This window comes from Protopterus annectens, chromosome 1.part0 (assembly GCF_019279795.1).
Source record: "Protopterus annectens isolate FY-2018-M chromosome 1.part0, PAN1.0, whole genome shotgun sequence".
Classification (NCBI taxonomy): domain Eukaryota; kingdom Metazoa; phylum Chordata; order Ceratodontiformes; family Protopteridae; genus Protopterus; species Protopterus annectens.
The window spans coordinates 1,225,318,526-1,225,337,936 of record NC_056725.1 but is presented as its reverse complement, the minus strand read 5'-3'; the positions used below and the strand labels follow the sequence as shown (position 1 = coordinate 1,225,337,936).

General features: G+C 39.2%; 1 protein-coding gene across 1 annotated transcript in view; it reads right to left on the bottom strand.

Annotated features, from left to right (window-relative positions):
• Positions 1–19,411, bottom strand: part of WDR35 (WD repeat domain 35) — a 2,872,164-nt gene that overhangs the window by 2,182,586 nt on the left and 670,167 nt on the right. The window contains exon 10 of the mRNA XM_044065775.1: positions 7,973–8,158. Within this exon, the coding sequence (XP_043921710.1) occupies positions 7,973–8,158 (186 nt within the window). The remainder of the gene's footprint in view (positions 1–7,972; positions 8,159–19,411) is intronic.

Genomic DNA, 19,411 nt, shown 5'->3' with positions numbered 1-19,411 from the left:
ACAGCTCTGGTGACTGACTCAAAGAAGTCAACCAGGTTGGGCAGGCATGATCTACATTTCACAAAACGAAATTGCGTGGGATCTAGAGTTTGGAGATTCCCTATATCCTTGTTATTAGGTACATGATGCTCTCCATAGCCTTACCTATCAGACTCATCAGGCTAATGTGGCAATAATTCCCAGGGACTGTAGTAGCTCCCCCTTTATGGAGAGGGATGACTGTAGCAATGTGCCATTTGGTAGGTACAAAGCCTGCGGAGAGGCTGTGAGTGAACAGGGCACACAGATGTGGTGCCTGTTCACTTTGTAGTTCATGTACAACACAGCCCGAGATATTGTCGGGTCCCATGTATCTGTATTCTTGGGCCTTGGACAATGTAGATTTAACATGTGCTGCAGTAATGCTGGATGCCTGGCATTCCTCCGGTATAGGGATTGGTCCTTCGGTGGGAAGAAAGGGGTAAAGTTGGCACTGAATCTGTCAGCCAGTATGTTGCCAATAACTGTTGGCTCAGTATAGGAGGTACCATTGTGCAGTAACTTGGAGCAAACCTGGGCACTGCCATGGAGAATCTTGATACAACTATAGAAGGCTTTGTGGTTGTTTTTAGTGTCTGCCACAATTCTGCCTTCGTAACTGGTTTTAGAGGATTTGATGAGGGATCTCATCCTTTTTTTTGAGGCTAATAAGGGAGTTTTTTCAGTCTTGGGAATTCACCTTTTTCTGCAACAGTTTCTTCCTTCTGTTGTAGAGTTTATTAATGACAGGGGACCACCAGATTGGCTTCTTTTTTTTGGAGGACAGCATCTTGGTTCTGTTGGGTATGGCTAGTTCTATGCATTTATGTACATGTTCGTACAGTGCATTGGTGTATGATTCGGCAGTCATGCATCTATTTTCCATTGACATGGGTGCCTTGAAGTTATCCACCTCTGTTTTTAGGAGCCCAAAGTCAGCTTTGGAGAAGTTTTTCATGGTGGTTACCTTTGCGGGGGTGTGGGTCAGATGTGGATTTCCATGGTGATAAGTTTGTGGTCAGATCTAACCACGGAGGAACTGACTATTAGTGTAGCACAACAGTTGCCCATGTTAGTAATAACCAGGTCAGAGATGTTGCTTCTCTAGTGGGGATATGAATGAGCTGGTCAAGAGCACTGGAACTGATGAATTTCAGGAAGAGCTGAGCCACTGTGCTGGTGCATGAGTAGTTTTCCCAGTTGATGGAGGAGTATTTGAAGTCACCTAGTATGAGAGTGTTGGGCTGGACCCTAATAGTTTCCAGGGTGCTTAGGAACGTGGAGTGAGAGTCTTGGGACATGGCTGGGGAACTATAGCAGGCTACAACCTGAATCGCCATTTTACCAAATGTTAGTTGTACCTGAAGTATCTCAGATGTGTTATGCTGGTCTACTAGTCTGGAGGCCTGAGTAATTTTTTTCTTTTTCTCTCCCGCTCATGTTATTACCTGCTAACTACCTTCTTCTGTAATTACATTATTTAACCTGCCACACTGTAATCATTTTCAATCCAAACTCCTAAGAACTTCATTTTATCATGTCCCTATAAATATGGATATTGTTGAACCAATTTGTGTATGGATAGATAATTTACAGCTATTGCCTTTGTTTTAACTTCATTAATTCTGTATTCCAAAAAGATCTGAAATTGTCTCAAAATGATCCACAACACTGAAATGTCCTTTTCTGATTTTATCAGATATAAAATAATATCATCTGCAAACAGAGCTAGCTTTTCTAGACTACCATACCAATTATGTCCTTGAATTTCTGAACACCTTATTTTCTTTGCCAATGGATCTAAATAAAATGAAAATAAAGGGGAAAGAAGACATCCCTGCCTGGTTCCTCTGCTCAAGCAGAAATTATAAGAGAGGAACCCACCCACTTTAATGTTCACCTCCAATCCCTCATATATCATCCTAATCAACCTTATAATTTTATCCAGTAATGTAAATGCTTCAAATGCCCTACTCAGATTCCCAGCTTACTCTGTCAACTGTTTTATCTGCATCAAGCCCCACCAACAACAGTGGTATTTTCTTACATTCTGCTTCCCTCTAGATCATCACTGTTCTGTTAATGTTGTCAAATGTTTGCCTCCCCTCCACAAAACCACACTGACCATAGATATCAATTTTGGCATCACCTTTGCTATTCTTTCAGCCATTATAGACAAACACTTTATAATCATGGTTTAGTATTGAAACAGGCCTGTATGAAGCTGGATCTGATGGGTCTTTACCCTCTTTAGGTACTACAGCTACCACTGCTTTTTTCCATGATGTTGATACTTCTCTGCCTCTTAAAGATCTGGAAGGTTTTTTTACAGTATTTTATCAGCTTTTTCCCTCCTAGCTTCCAGACTTCTACAAAAATACAATCTATTCCTGGGGACGTTCCTGTGGATTGGTTATGCATCACCATTTTTAACTCATCTCCTCCTATCCTGTTAGAAATTCAGCCTTATCTACCTTTAACCTTAGTATATTTAATTCTTCCATAAACATTTCCATTTGTACCATTTTTTGATTTTCATTTCATATTTCTCTGCTTTACACAGACTTGCACAGAATTTCAAAAATATTTCTAATACCTCTACCGGATCTCTGGTTATCTTCCTTGATATAGTCTCCCTAAACATGGCAACAGCTACTTTCTGTTGCCTGAGTCGTTGTGATAAAAGTTTTTGTGTTCTAGAGTTATTATATATATAAAAAAACTGTTGCTTAACAGCAATCTTTATAAACTCATGCATATTATCGAAGTAATCCCTTATTTTCTGTTTAGCATTCTGCAGTTGCTCCTCTTCTTGTTTTGTGAGATTCCCCCTATTCTGCAATCCTTTAACATTTGTCAGACCCCATAAATAATTCTTGTTACTTCTTAACTATATGTCCCTTTCTCTAGTTTCAACCCTATTTTTAAACCCACTTTAATTTTGTACCACTCCCTATCTATATTTTCAGAAGAAATTTCTATCTTTTCTAATAACTCCTGAATAATTTCCACTACCAACTCTTTAAATTCCTCTCTTTTCAACAGATAGGTGGGAAAGCACCAGTGTCTGATTTTTATTTCATTATCCTGTGTTTCTATTTTAGTTATTGGGTAAGTATCAAGGCTTTCAATTAAATGCACATGTTCCTGTCTAGCTTAGCCCAGTTTTTGTATCTTGGGGAATAATATGTAAATTAACTCTGAACTCTTAGTACTGAATTTATATCTTCTATGCAAAATATTTTCATAAATGTCTTCAACTACCCTCTGCCTCCCCCCCACACATCATTACTACTGCAAATAAAATTTGAGTCCCCATCTATAAGTAATACTCCTTGCAGAAAGCTGATTATTTCTCCCAGAATTTTCTTAAGCTCCATTATAGCAGTTTAAGGTGAAATATAAATACATGCCAGTATAATCCCAGGCCCTTGCCAGTAGCCCCTTAGTACTACAAATCTATCATTATCTTTTTTATCCCTTCTATTACTATTGGAGCACCTCTTTCAATTAATATAAGTACTCCTCTCTTCATTTCATCAAATTCACATGTTCAGTGCTTTCCAAGTGTGCCTGCTGTAGCCTAGCTATTTGCACTCTACATGTTCAATATACTTCACTATTCTTTCTTTTATGTATTTATCTGTGAGACCATTGACATTTAAATATATTACAGAAAGGATTATTGTATAAAAAGTTACTATTCCCACCCTTTATGTGCAACAGCTTTTTTAAGTGTCTGGTTCTGGCTTTTGTGTTACATGCACACACTGTTTGGCAAGCAGATCCTTTATACAATTGTTTATTGTCATAACCATTTTAGCCTATGTCACGTTTTACAATTTTTTGTTTTATTGAAAGCACTCAAAAAAGCCCACACCCCAAACCCCCCCTAAAACCTATTAACTTAATACTAACACACAAAACTATGTACATCTTCAAATATTGAAGTTTTACCCTTCTAATAGAAACAAGTGTCCCAAACTGACAGCCACATTCAGAGACTTGGGTTAACCATGCTAAGACACACGGTACAGCCTTTTCTTTTACTAACTGCCATCTGGTTTTGTCTTATCTTTATAGCTTCCCCAGATGGAAAAAAAAACAATGGAATGCTTTCAGAAAACATGATCTCCTAGCCATTTCTCTTTATCAGATTTTCTCCATGGAGACATGATGACCAGATACAGAGTTACTACTAAGCATGCATTTATTTGCTAGAAAAAAAGCTTTATAACATTTCCTGTTCTTTTTCATTCACTTGCTTCCTCTTAAAACTTATTACTAGAGCAAGCTAAGGGCCTTAAGCCAGTCATTCCCCTATGCAAGAATGAGAAAAAGTACATCAATTTTCCCCTTCATACACTTCTGACTAGACTTTTCTTTTCCATTGCAGTGCCTACATTTCTTAAAACTCAAAAGAGAAATAGAGAAGGGGAAAAAACAGGAGTACCCGTTTACATTAGTATCCCAATTACAATTAAAAATAACTAAGAAAGCTTCACGTTATAGCATGCAAAGAAAAGCATGCAGTATAAAACTATTACTATTAAGAAAAAAATGTGTTTTACTTAGTTAACTTTTTCCCACTCTCTTCCCCTATCCTAAGTATTTTTCCAAACAAGTAGGGCATGTGCTTTAGAGTCCCCTACAAGTTTAACAAAGTCAATAAAGTGCAATACTTCCAGATTTTCTTGCTCTGTCATGTTTCACAAATTATTGCTTTGTAATCTCATATTAGTCAGTTTACAATTTATTGGATTTATTCCTGTTCAGCTCCATCTACCAAATCCTGTCTTTGCTTAATTTCCAACATACTCTCAATTCTTCTACTCAACTCTTGTGCTTCTTTCCTTCTCTCAAGCATTATCCATTGAAATGTTGGAAAAGGTTTCACTGGCACAGTCTCTCTATGGTGTTTTTTTACTAGAAGAACAAGAAGCATTATCTCCTTCTGTTTCTCAGCTCACTTTTTGTTGGGACAAACCTTTGTATTTCCTCCTTAGCACGTACTGCGTCAAAAATGATTTTGTCCCTCTAGGAAATAATATTTTGAAGATATCTGAGTACAGCAGTTTGAATCTCACACCTGCTTCTCTACATTCCCTGAATGGTGGAACAAATTTACTCCTCTTCTGATTGGTATACAGTGAGTAATCATTTTTCATATACACTCTGCTGTCTCCCACTTTTAGTAATTTGTCCTTCTGCTACAGTTTTGTCAGAATCAGCTCCTTCTTCTGGTAAGATTACATCTTTAGTATTAAAGGTCCAGGTTGCTTTCTCATAACCAAGTTTGGAGCATACACACAATATGCCCTTTCAATTAACAACTCCTATTGTGGAATACCAGTTCAGTTGCTTATTTGTGCTTTCATAAAATGAATACAGTTGGTTCCTTTCAGCTTCTCTACTACAGCAGAAAATATCATGTTTTCCCCATGTGCTCTGCCCTGTAATTTTACTATTTTTGAAACATCTCTTCTTGAACAGTCACATATTCAGCTGGCCTTTTCTTCACTTTGGCCTCTGATTTTTGCAGTTTCATCACCTCATCTGAATATCTGTTTAAAGCTTCTTCCATTTTTTCCAGCCTTTTATTATTTGAGTTGATATACTCCCATCAGTGTTTCATTTATTTTAATCAGGTCTGTGTGCTGCTGTCTTACACTTTCCTATAGATTACTGGAAGTCATGTTTGGAGCTTGCACTGCTTTTTTTCTGAACAGCTGCAGTAGTCTTCCCAGTCAGTGTTTTTTCCTCATCATTTCTAGCTGATTTTCTTTCAGCCCCCCCTGTATTTCTTTTTTCCTGGCATCTAGGAAGTGCATGTACTAGCCAGTTACTGAAATTTACCTAGAAATATAAGTCCACTGGCTTTCTCTGCTGACTTTCTGTTTTCACACTGAGGAAGCTACAACTAAGTTGTTAGTGAATGTGCAGCCATCTTGGAACTATCAGGCTACACACTCTTGATCCAAATGCACAGCCCCCTGGAAGTACATGCAATTGCAATACAAACCCTGCAGAAGCAGCTTATGTCAACAATATTCATGCTTTTTAAATCTCAAGACCTTCTCAGCAATACTGAAACAGATACCACCATACACACAAACACCATAACAAAAAAGACCAAAGATGTTAATTCAGGGAAAAGAAGCCATAATGCCTATCCACCAGAGACAGTAGTTAGCAGACCCAAAATCCCTACAGCTAGAAAAACTGCTTATTATTTTTTTAACTAACTCACAATGGTGATGATAGGAGAGGAGAAGAAAGACTTGATGTTATCAAAATTTGCTTCAAACAAGCACCTCAAAACCAGTTAAACCCCCACTGGGTGTGGAGGTCTTTGTAGGGTATCTGCCTATTGCACTCACACTTATCTTCCTAGCTGACATCTAAATAAATCACAGCAAAACAGTTTAAACAAGGAAAGATTCTCCAACAGGGCACTTATCTCAATCTGAGAAGCCTTAGGGTACAAATGATCACACAAAGATTAGACCGACTGGTGACAGACCTGCATTTGGGCCATTGACAAGATAGTCTGGGAATTTAGGCTATTTACACTTACATACCACTACTCTTGGAGCTGAGGTTATACATCAGATGTATGCTACTGGGAAAGGTTTAGGCTTTGCTACTCTAGCCAGACTTCAGTGATGAAAACCCGCCTGTTTGGAATACTGCAACTGTAATTTCAGTCAGGACATGTTCATTGTATAAAGCCTGGATGTAGTTGGTGAATGAAAGGAGTAATTTTGAATGAAAAATATTTTTTAAAGACGGCATTTGGTTTATTGTGCCTCTGTAAGACTGTAAAACAGGTGCAGATGCCTGCCTGTGTTTGCTTTTGTTTCCCTTCTTCATAAGTAATCAGCTCTTCTGCAATATAGTAGATTAGCAGAAAGCAAAGCCAGAAGCAAATTCATATACAAGACTAATTTTGAAAACCAACTGCAGGGAATTTACTAGTGAAAGAGACACATGGCTGAAGTATTGGGGGGGGGGTAGAACTAAAGACACTTGACAAAGAAAACATTGAAAAATTATATTATACAAGTCCTGTGTGTACAGAAGGAGGAAATCCACTTAAAGGCATGGCAAGTGAGGAAATTAGAAAAACTACCCCAAAACTTTGCTACTGAATTCTAGTAAACGTTATGTCTGATGATCCCAGGACCTTTTTTAGAGGAAACCTAGACAGTAAGCATCACTAAAGAAATATATACAATACTAAAGAAATATATACAATACTTTAGATAAATAATGACTAGTGAAAGATTGCACAGCTGTACATACATATTTTTTTTACAGTTTAAGTATTAGTAAGGTTATAAATAAAAACATATAAACATGCTTTTTCATAGAAACAAACGACTTTAGGAAGATGTTTCTAAACTAAGTGCATATAATAAGCTGAAGATTGATAATTAAAATGTACAAAAGAAGCATTAAGATAAGTTGATGAAAGATGACAGCAATATGCATGGATCATGCCAAGGATGACTGTCATTTGAAAATTGGAAGGATTATGGTAGTCTTTATGTTCTAAATACTTTTAAATTATGTTTTTTTGCATTAAGACTGGTAAATAAATGCTGCAATGTAAGTTCAGATGCAGATACAAAGAGTTAGCAAAGAAAGACATGGAGCATTAGCAATGACTGAAAAGTATGAAGTGAGGGTAAGAATAATAAATTCAAAGGCAACACTTACGTCTCATTCTTAACAGACTGCAAAAGCATCCATCAACCCAGTTCCACTAACAAACAAACAAACCACTATAAAGGACTGCTTGTATGCCTTTAAATAGCACAGCCACTGAATAACAAAAATGCCAATCACATTAATTCTGATTGTGTACGTAAATTTAGTATTCATAGTAAAGGATATCTAAATATAACTTTTCAAATCATTGTATGCATCAGAAAAAGCAAACCAATATTACCTGAGGGGCATTTTCATCTACTTTAGTTGCCAGGATACAGAAGTCTCCAAAAGTTGTTATGGACAAAAGACTCTTGACATATTTCACATGTTTTTCATTATTCTTGGTATCCCAGAAGATAACGCAGTATTCAGGACGATCTGGTCTGGTATATGCATAAACCACAGTGTTGCAGCAATAGCCCCACTGCAAAAAAGAATCAAAATTCTGCAGTTTTGGATAACTGTTACCATACTAAATTGTAAATGCTTATTTGCTTATTTCCTAGTACAATATCAAAATGACCATAGAAATACCACCACAAGACAAATGCTATGGATATAATGAATATCAAAATATACTGAAAAGTACATCTGGAATGATGTTTTGTACAAAACAGTGAGATGTTCAACTTGTAGTAGTATCTTTTATGTGTAGGTACATTTTTCAGAACAGTACGAGTTCTGTAGTCAGCCTTCCATTTTTTTCTATGTAATTTGCACCTACCCTTTCTAAACATCTCATTTCCAGTTCTTTGATCGCTGTTACAGTATTTACTACTTTAAATACAATTGATTTAGATGTTGATTTCCATTTTCTAGTAATTGCTTTTTTTGGCAGCTACCAGAATTAAACTTAACCAGGTCTTACTATGCCTAGGCAATTCAGATCCTGTACCCCAGCTCAAAAAAAAAAAAAATTTCCTTACTTACACTTATTTGCAAACTCCTTGCCAAATTACCTCAGATCGAGTTTGCATAAAACAGTGACAGATAACCATATAAAGAAAGAGAGGAGAGATGCCTTATCTGAATCCACTGAAGAGGACTTGTATCACAGATGAAATCCGATCCACTATAAAAATTATGGGACGGGGGAAGGAGGGCAGGTATGTCAAGGATATGTGAGGATCGACAACACAGATGAAACGTTATGGTAAGACATAACTTTTTTATCTGATGTTGTCAGTCTTCACATAGTCCTTAACAATGGGACAATATCCCCAGCAACCTGAATCTTGGGAGGTCTCACGGAAGAATATTCCTGAGAACCATCGAGCCAAAGGAAGCCCTTCCCCTAGAGACCATATCCAATTTGTAATGAGTAATAAAGGTATGTGGAGAAGCCCATATAGCCACTGCGCAAATATCTAAGGGGACCCTGGAATGGAAAACCGCAGATGTGGCTACTGCTCTGGTGGAGTGTGCCTTAACAGGTCTTTGTAGTGGTATATCCCTGTTTTTACAGACGAAAGTAACACAGTCTTTTATTCACTTAGCCAGAGCAACTTTGAAAACTGATTTCCCCTTTGCCAGTGAAGAAAAGGAAATTAATAATTGCTCTGATTTTCTGAATTATTTTTTCCTATCCTGTACAAACAGAAATGGAATTGTCTATACACATTCAATAAATGAAGGCAGCATTTGCCTTTGTTAGAAAACCTGGGAAGAAGGCTGGACATTGGATAGTCTGGTTCAGACTGGTTTCAGAAACTACATTAGGCAAAAAGGAAGGGTTAGTTCTCAATGAAACCCTGTCTTTATGAAAGATTATATAAGGAGGTTTAAACGATAAAGCTTGAATCTCTGAAATTCTCCTGGCTGAGGTGTTGGCTACCAGAAACAACGTTTTCCAAGACAGGAATTTTAGATTACATTTGTCTGAAGGTTAAAAGGGGGGATAAACTAGGGATTGGAGAACTAAGTTTGGGTCTCAAGGTGCAGATGGTTCCTTATATGGAGGTCTCAGCATCATAGACCCCTTCAAAAAGGCTTTGTGAAGCTTATGGGACATTAAGGATGGGCCATTCAGACCCAAATGAAAATTGGCGATTGCAGCTAGATGCACTCGAATGGCAGATGCTGAGGCTCCTGCTTCAAAAACCAATGTCAAGAACTCTAGAACCTTATTGACTGAAGCCAAATATGGGTCAGTATTAAACTTAGGCATCCACGTAGAAAACTTGTGCCATTTGCTGAGGTACAATCTTCTTGTCGAGGGTTTGTTACTAGCCAGAACAATTCTTTGAGCTGGTGAACTGAGAGCGGACTGCCTGATGATCATGGAAATTGGAGAAGCCATGAGGTAAGCTTGAGGTTCTGTAGGTTTGGGTGAACCAATCCATCCAGGTGGGGACAGCAGGTCCGGAGTTGGGTCCAGACTCATAGGTTTCTGAATTAGGTGAGGCCAAAGAAAGGGAAAACAGACCTGTCAAGGCCAGAATGTGGCAATGAGGATTATCTTGTTCTATGACCTGATGGCTTTCTTAAGAAACTGGGATATAAGGGGTATCAGGGGAAATGCATAGAGTAGAGCAGGGGCCAATCGTGTAGCTGCACATCTCTTGGTGACTCCCCCAGAGGGGGAATCAGGGCAAGGTAGTTGCTGCACTTCTTGTTCAGAGGGGATGCAAATAGGTCGCAGCAAGGCTGGACCCATTGGCGAAATGTCTTTTCTGACACACATGGGTTGAGAGACCACTCGTGAGGCATTAGAATACATCTACTCAATCTGTTTGCAATTACATTGGAGCTCCACAGGAAGTGCATTGCAATGAGAAAGTAGTCAGATGAAATTGCCCATTGCCAAACACTGAGGGCTTCTCGACAAAGGGGGTAGGACCTGGTTCCCCCTTGTTTGTTCATGTACCAGACTACTGCCATGTTGTCTGTCTGAACTGCAATTATTCCAAAGGGAAGGCCTGGGTGGAATGCCTGCAACACTAACAGCACTGCCCTCATCTCTAGAACATTGATATGCAAATTGGCCTCCAAATGGGACCAAGTGGCTTGGACTGTTTTTACCAGACAATATACCACACCCTACCCCATCCAGGATGCATCCGTGGTCACTACGGCTTGGGGTGGAGAGAGAAGGAAGGAAGGACAAACCCATCACAATTTCACTGGAGTGAAGCCACCATTGTAAGTCCTGTTTGCATCAGCTGGTAATGGTGATCACGTGAGACACTGGCTGGTCTAACATGGACCATTGTGACGCTAGAAGCCACTGAAGGATTTGCATGTGATATCTTGCTAATGGGACTAGGGTGATGCGAAGCTGCCATCGACCCTCGGACTTGAAGGAGGAGCCTTGCTGGTACCTTGTTTTTGCAAACAATCTGGCTGACTTGAGATTTTATCCTTTGTAGTCTTTCTCTGGGTAGAAATGGGAAACTCGTGATCATTTTTAGATTTGCTCCGATGAACTCTAATTGCTTGCATGGCTCCAACTTTGACTTTTCATAGTTTACGGTAATGCCTAAACTGGAGTAGAGCTGAAGACTGTAGTTTCAGAGCTGCCTAGAAAAGACACCTGGTGGGAGCAGCAAGGAGCCATTCATCTAGATATGGAAACACCCAGAATCCTTGCAGTCTGAAATGAGCTGCAACCACTGCCATGCATTTGGTGAACATCCTGTGGGCTGTGGTGAGACTAAAGGACAGTGCTCTGAATTGATACTGACTGGCTCCCAGCCAGAAGCGCAGAAATCTTCTGGACCATTTGTCCATCTTTATATGGTAATACACGTCCTGAAGATCTATAGAGCACATCCAATCTTTTCCCGAAAAGGAAAGAACAGACTGAATAGTGACCATCTGAAATTTGGTTTGCTGAACTGATTTGTTCAGCCTGCTGAGATTCAAGATTGGTCTCCATTCCCCGATCTTCTTTGGCACTAAAAAGAACCTAGAGTAATCCCTGATCCTATCTGGTCTGGTGGGACTGTTTGGATGACTCTTTTGTCAAGCAGTTTTTGAATTTCTAAGACTGCTGCTTCCCTGTGACTGGGTGGAACATCCGGGATTTTGGTTGTGGCCTTTGGCTGCACTACAAAGGGGACATTGTATCCTCTGGTTATAATCCTCTGCACCCAAAGGTTCCTTGTTAAACTTAGCCAGGCATGTTGGTTCAGGGATAATCGCCCCCGACTGCCTCCAGAGGATGGCAATCGGGCCTCCTTTCAGGAACGATGATAGGAGTTCCCAGAGAAAGAATCTCTGGAACCGTGTTTCTGCAGACCATGTCTGTATCTTCCTCAGCGTCATCCATTATTACTTCACCCTCTGCCCCCAGAGAAGTCATTGCCACGTGAGTCCTGGCAAGACCCTTTGGACTTTTTTAATCAGAGTCTCCCACTCTGCTGGTTCCTAGAATAAGGCTGCTGGGGAGTGGAAAAGCATACATCTATGGCAGAAAGAGTCCTTCCATCTTTCTCACATCTGGCTAGAGTCTCTTTCACTTTGGGATGAAATAGGGATGTTCCATCAAATACAGCATTGACGAAAGAAGAGTTAAGTGGCTCTGCAAACTCATATAAGTGCATCTAGTTGCATCTCCTGATGGCTATGCCTGAATCTGCAGCTTTCGTTGACCCTTCGGCCACATGAGCGATTAGCCTCATGGACGGGTTGGAGATTGATTCAAGGGTGGTGAGCTGAAAAGTCACTTTATCTCAAACTCCTTCAGCTACTGCTCCTGACTGAGTTTCTAACAGTTATTTAATCAGATCCCTCTACAATCTGGGTTCAGAACAGAGTTAAAAACACATCATCTCAATATAAGTTACTGTGAATACAGCAAAACACCTTGACCTAACCCCATACCTCTCAACCTCTTACAGCAAAAAATCTGGACAATGCCATAAATAATGTGGGTACAAAAGTCCAAAAACAGGGACAATTTTTAAATATTGGGCTTATAAACTTAGACTGTTGATAGAATAGCAGGTTTTCCATTAGAATTAATTTTCTGAATAGTATGAAGTCTGAAATTCAAATGCCCGTTATTATTTTCCGATTTCCATTCTAAATGATTTACCAATCATTTGTCAGAAAACCAAAATTTTGTGAGGAATAAACAAAAATATGAGGCTAAACTCTGGACATTCTGCAAAAATCCGGACAGTTGAGAGATATGCCTAAACCTAACTTGGCAATTCTCCTCTCTCTCTCACTCTTCTTTCTCTACATGTCTGGACTTGCAGACAACTTTTACCCTACCTCACTTGAACAATGCACATAATATAGAGGAGGTTGTCAATGGCACTGTCCTGCTATGATTACCAGTCACATTTTTTCTAATTAATGTACTTACCATAGTTTAAATGGTTGATGCTGCTTGTCTATTTTCTGCTCTTTTTTTAAAACTAAGCAATTTTTTTAAACAGCTTGTTTACATTTATTATATATCAGTGTACCATCTTGTTTGAGTCTGTGTCTCTTGGTACCTTGCCTCAGTGGAATCTGCTTTCTTATCATACACTAAACAAGCAAACATAAATAATTTAAAGTTTGAGTTTAGAAAGCATTTTTGTGATACTTCAAGTATTTTAATGGTCGTGGTAGTATTAACTTAGCCCCCATGCTCACCAAACTAGCCTTAGGTCAACTGGTGCCCTAGGTGAAAGGGATCCATGGTGTTCCCCCACCACTGCTGCCCCCAACACACACACACTCACACAAAGACACAGACACACATCACAACGTGCCCCCAGTCCTACCCTACCCATACCTTTTTCTTCATTTTCACTCAGTTTGTCTCGTTCTTCAATTTTTTCCTTTACTCTTTCATTCATTCATTCTTTCAACAAATTTTAAGGCAAGACTGTTCTCTTATAAGTATGTGGGAAATAATCACATTAAGCCATTGATTTTCTAAATGCTCTCAAATGCATTTTACAGTTTTTTAAGCAACCTTTTCATTCAGTGATGGTCTGAGCAAAAATCATGATTAAGGTAAGGAATTCAATCTTGCTCTCCAACTTTGGTTTTCCATAAATCCCCTCAATACATCTTAATTGAAAAATGCTTCATTTTAACAGCTGTGGTATAAATAACTGCATTAAATAGGGGGTCTGGTGGTTGCATGATCCCAGAGGCCATGGATTTTCTAGATATTCTGAGATGCATTTTACAGTTTTTAAACCGTTTCAATCAGTGATGGCTTGAATAAAAATCATGATTATGGGAAGGAATTCCTCCAACTTTGGGTCTCCATGAATAAATTCAACACACTCAAACACAAACAGAACAGTCACCAGTGGAGTCCCCTAAGGCCCTGTGTGCTGGTACTTCTCATATTTGGCATCTACTTCTCTGAAGTAAAAGCAAATACCAAAAAGCTCTGACAAAGTTTGCAAACTAGGAGCAGTCATTGAATCCCCAAATGACTTAGCCATCCTGCAAGAAGGTTTGTCCGAAATAAAGAACTGGTGCCAAAATCGCACTCTGAAACTAAATGCCAAAAATGCATTACTATATCCTTTCGGAAGTGATCTAACAGACTTAACTACCACATTGGCAATACACCCCTAAGAGTTGAACCCAGTTGCTCTGGATTTGAGAACTTATGTGGGGAGTGACCTAACTTTCAATCAACATGTGTCCACTGTCATAAGAAACTCCGTCTATGTTGCACAGATTATAAACAATGGAACTTTGTCTTGATCTACGGGGAAGTCACAGTCTCCTTTATTAAGCCCTTATTAAGCCAATCATTGAGTATAATGCCCCCTTTGGCATGCATCTGTCCAGACATGTGCAATAACTGGAACACCCACAAACAAGGCCTAAACAAGATGTACTACATGAACCAACTTAAAGCCTTGTCACTATACTCCCTGCTATGAGGTGACCCGTGTCTGGCATACAAGGTATCCTCCAACCCAATATTGATGGATTTACTGCACATCAGCAAGCCAAATGGTATCTGAAACACTCTTCCTAGGCATCTAAACTGCCTCTGCAACATCAACAGGAAGGTTTGGCAGGACAGATATATATCGCAGAGGATTCAGCTGCTCTGGAACAGATTCCCCATCTGCATAAAAAGGTCATCCCTGTCCATATTCAAGCACAACAGGTAACTGGACTGAAAACAGACAATTTTACCCCAGGACTGTCCCCTGTACTACTAATGGCCAGAGGCAACTCCTAAATGCTTTATCCCGTGCATGGGTTCTCTCAAACTATCTATGGTATGATCCCAGTTACTCTCAGAAAAGATAATGTATAATTATCAACCACAAGATGGGTAAGTGAACGTAATCCCAAATAGGATAGGATAATTCAATCACCAAAAGGGAAATTGAATTGGCTTAAAATGGCCTGCATGGGTAGCTAACCCATTACTTACCTATGACCTAACATGCCAAGACTGCACTGCAGTTACCAAATTAAACTGGGGGTCTAGGGGCTGCTAGGCACCCAGAAGTCATGAAGTTATAGATGTTCTACAATTTCTTTTCAAAATTTCAGTCCAATGATGGCCTGAACAAAAATCATTTACAAGAAAAAAATATAAATCGTGCTTTTTTATTTCAAAGAAGAAATGAGTTGCACCCAAGGCTTAATGCTCAAAGTTAACCAAATTACATGCACAATAACCACAGAAAACAAACGCTTGAAATGATATATTAATCATATCTGGAGACAGTTCCTACCTCCCTATCATACCTTAAAAAAGGCAGCCACTTTCTGCGTATCCCCATCTGATGTTAAATTGGGATGAACATTAAGGGACAAATAATCACAATCCTATGTTTCAGGTTGTTTATTTATTTATTTTATTTATTTACATTTGTTGACCGGGTTAGTCTAGCTGGATACATGTCCATTTTCAGTAGAGGCCCGGGGAGAAAAGCTCCAAGCATAAGTAAATTACAAAATACAATAATTTAAAAAAATGACTAGATTCAAATACATTAGAGAGTAAAAATGCTTGGAAGAAAAAATAAAAATTGTTTCTATGAACAGTACAGAGTCTTTGCGTAGGTTTAAGATATAATCAAGTACAAGTCTACACAATATTTTAAAATTATCATTCATTAAGTCAAAGAAGGAGAAAGAGAAAAGGTAGGAAAACACAAGGGCTAGTATAAAGTTAGCTTCTATTGATTAATGCTGCAGAGGGCCAAAGCCCAGGAGGAAGGGGTATAGCAAGAAGAGAATATATGTGTATACAGCAGGCGTCCTCACCCCCACCCACAAAAGAAAACCACCTTCTGTGCACCACTGTGATGTCAAACTTGGGCAAAACTGAAAAAAAAAAACAAATACAGCATATCTGCTGTCAGACGTACAGAAACAGAAAGCTACTTTACCCTCCCCAAAAAATAACCACCTTTATATGCCATCTGATGTCTGATTGTGAGAAAAATGAAAAAAATAGGAATTACAGTAATGTTTCCAACTTGTTATTTTACACAGTACACTGCCCTTGTATAAACTTAGTAACCCTCTGTGCACCAAATATGTAGTTTGTGAGGAAAGTTAAAGATATAATGATCATAATGTCCTAGCCCAAGATGAGATAGTGACCTCTGATGACTGTGAGGAAAGTTAAAGAAATAATGACATCATTCCCAGCTCCCCACACAAGCTACAGTTACCTTCTGTGTACACCTCTGAGCAGGGATGATTTTAAACTAGGTGGGGTTCAGGGCAAAGGCTAAAACTAAGCCAATATCAAAATCCATTTAGACAGCCTTAGTGTATACAGGTCACCAGATCCCTAGAAGCTCTGAAGATCTGACTATTGTTAAAACTGTGCAAATGACGAGGGTCAGACACCTTCATCCAGACAACCTCCACTAAGAAGTTATAGCCATTTCGATGTATTAATTCAGATGTTTGATTTTGATAAAACAGGATGGCCATGCAATATATTTCAACTCTGTCCCAACCAAACAGTTAACACAAAGTAAAACATTTCATATTGTTTCACAGAAATCACATTAGTCCTGTAAATCTAGAATAATAAGCAAGAAGAAGCATATAACTTGCCATTTTCTCCACAGACAGCCCAGCAATGAAACCTACCTTGTATGTGCATATCAAATGTCCAGTTAAGCAGTCCATCTTACTTCTCACAAATGCACACTAGTCCTATAAAACCAGCAGATTGAACTGTGAGCAAACACACACAAAAACAAGATGACCAAACAGCAGGGGCGGCCCGTGTTATTGGACTGCTGGACTGCAGCCCCCCCCCCCCCAGCTGTAAAAAAGAAATAAAATAAAATAGAAAAGAAGAAAATAAAATAAAAAAACGATCGCAAATAGCGGACCTTCGTGCATGCGCACTAGCAGCATTTCCAACATCCGGACTGCTACTGAGACAGTCTGGAGCATGCATAGACTGTCTCAGCAGCAGTCCAGATTAGGAAACATTCAAGAGCAGAGATCCCAGAAGTATATGCAGTTGTTACTGCATAGACTGTCACTGGAAAGGGATCGGACTCTGACTGCAACGTCGGCAGGCTGAGAGTCTCGTCGGGGGAAGAACATCTCGCGGGCTGTGGTGGATTTAATGCTCCAACAGACGTAGGGAAGGACGTAGTGCACGGGCAGGCTTGTAGTTCTCCAATGGCTGTGGATTTAATGCTGCAACGAAGGGATCTACATCTATCCAGGTAGGGTGTGTAAAATGCCCCAGGTGCTACATGGTGGTGGGTAGAGAATAAGGCTTGAACCCTGCACCTTGGGCCCAGGTGGCAAGAGCCTGAATTCCCTACCCAACACCATTTGTAAAAATGTTGCAGATTTTCCCTCATGCTTGTTCTGTTCCTCATAAAATCTGTGGCTTCTGTATTTTTGTGTCCTTGTCAGTAGTGCATTGGTGCAGTGGTAGCATTGTTGCCTGACAGCTACATGTCCTCTGGTTTGATTCTTGGCTGGGGTGCCTTACCTTCTGTGTGGAGTCTGTATGCCCTCCCTGTTTTTGTTTCCTCTAGTGTCCTCCCATCTTACAAAGACATGAGTCTGTCTGGAATGTTTCTCCCTGGGCCTCTGCTAAAAATTAGCTTTTGTTCCAAGTCAGACTTTCCTGGTTAACAAATGTTAAAAATGACACATATTTGAATATCAGACTTCATATTCTTTAGAAAGTGCATGGTAACACAAAAGCTTTTATTCTAGCAATTTTCTAAGTGTATAAGATGGATATTTGAAGTTTGTCCCTATTTTTGGGACTTTATTCCCCCATTATTGGCTTCATCCAGGTTTTGTGCTAAGGTTGAGAGCTATGGTAAGAACTGAATTCACTGAATATGTTTGGGGGCTATATTCCCCCATTACTGGCTTTGTCCGGGTGTTTTTTGCTAATAGGTTGAGAGCTATGGTGAGAACTGAATTCACTGAATGTTTGGGGGCTGTATTCACCCATTATTGGCTTTGTTTAGGTGTTTTGTGCTAAGAGGTTGACAGTTGTGCTATGGTGAGAACTGAACTCAGTAAATGGTAGCCATTTAAGTTTTCGTCTTCCTCTTTCACAAAACAGCTGATTTGGCATAGTGGTATGTTGCTCTGACTGTTTTGCACAGGGTCCCCTGGGTTCAAGACGTGGCAGTGAAATATATGGTGGTAACACAGCATTTTATTCTAGCAACTTTCCAACATTATACAAGCAATGTTTAAAATGTGTCCCTAGTTTTTGACCTTTTGTCCCCCCCCCAATAAATTTTGGCTTTTTTTCAGATTTCTTGTGCTGCAAAGTTCAGAGATGCAGCTGAGTGTCGAGTAGATTTTACAAGGAGCTGAGAGCTACAGGGGAACAAAAGTTTAGTGCTGCTTATGCTAAGTCTGCTTGCACTGTTAATAGCACAACAGGTAGTGTACTTGCTTTTGATGCAGAAGGCTGTGGGTTCTATTCCCACAGTAGGTAGATGCATTGCTGATACTGTACTGTGTTGTAAAGGGGGTGAATGCTGCAGTCCTTTTTGGCAAAGATACCTAGTAACTATGAACCTGTTATCAGTTTGCTATCCATTCCATATTGTGGTATTACTAGCTTATCATTTTTTTAATGCATGCAACATACGCAATTTATTCTTCAAAGGCAACAGGCACTTTATTTGTAGATGAAACAATGACATATAAAGTTGTTTGCTAGCAGCAACCTCTTTATTAGTTACAGTTTTCTTTAATGTGGATTTTACTACTTCAGAGATTGTGCATATTTACTGATACTGGTGGACTATAGAAGGTTGAGTAGACTTTTTATGATGGAAATATTCTGAATTGGGCAGTTTTGTCATTGGTGTATGCATTTTGTTTCATTGTTTACTGGAAAAATGTTCAAAACAATACATTTAAAATGCCCTCTAGCAACTGTACTGTATTGTACAAGGAATATAATGTAATACAGTCAGGAAGGTGTATCAAAGAGCATGTGTATGTTTCATGTTCAAGGGGCCTATGATTTTGAAAACAGCCCAGAGTTAATCTTTATCTGCCACTGGCAAAATGTATTTTCTTTGAATGTGGGTTTCAATGCTGTTTCAATGCATGTGAGTTTCAAGGGCAGAGAAGTTTTAATGTTAAGTCTATTTTCATTGTGAGACTGCATTGCTTTGTTTAACAGATATATATTAGGTTTTGTGCTGTAAAATGCAAAATAAAACTTTCAAATGAAATCTAAATAATCACAGAAGTAAAGCAGTATGCACATTACAGTGTT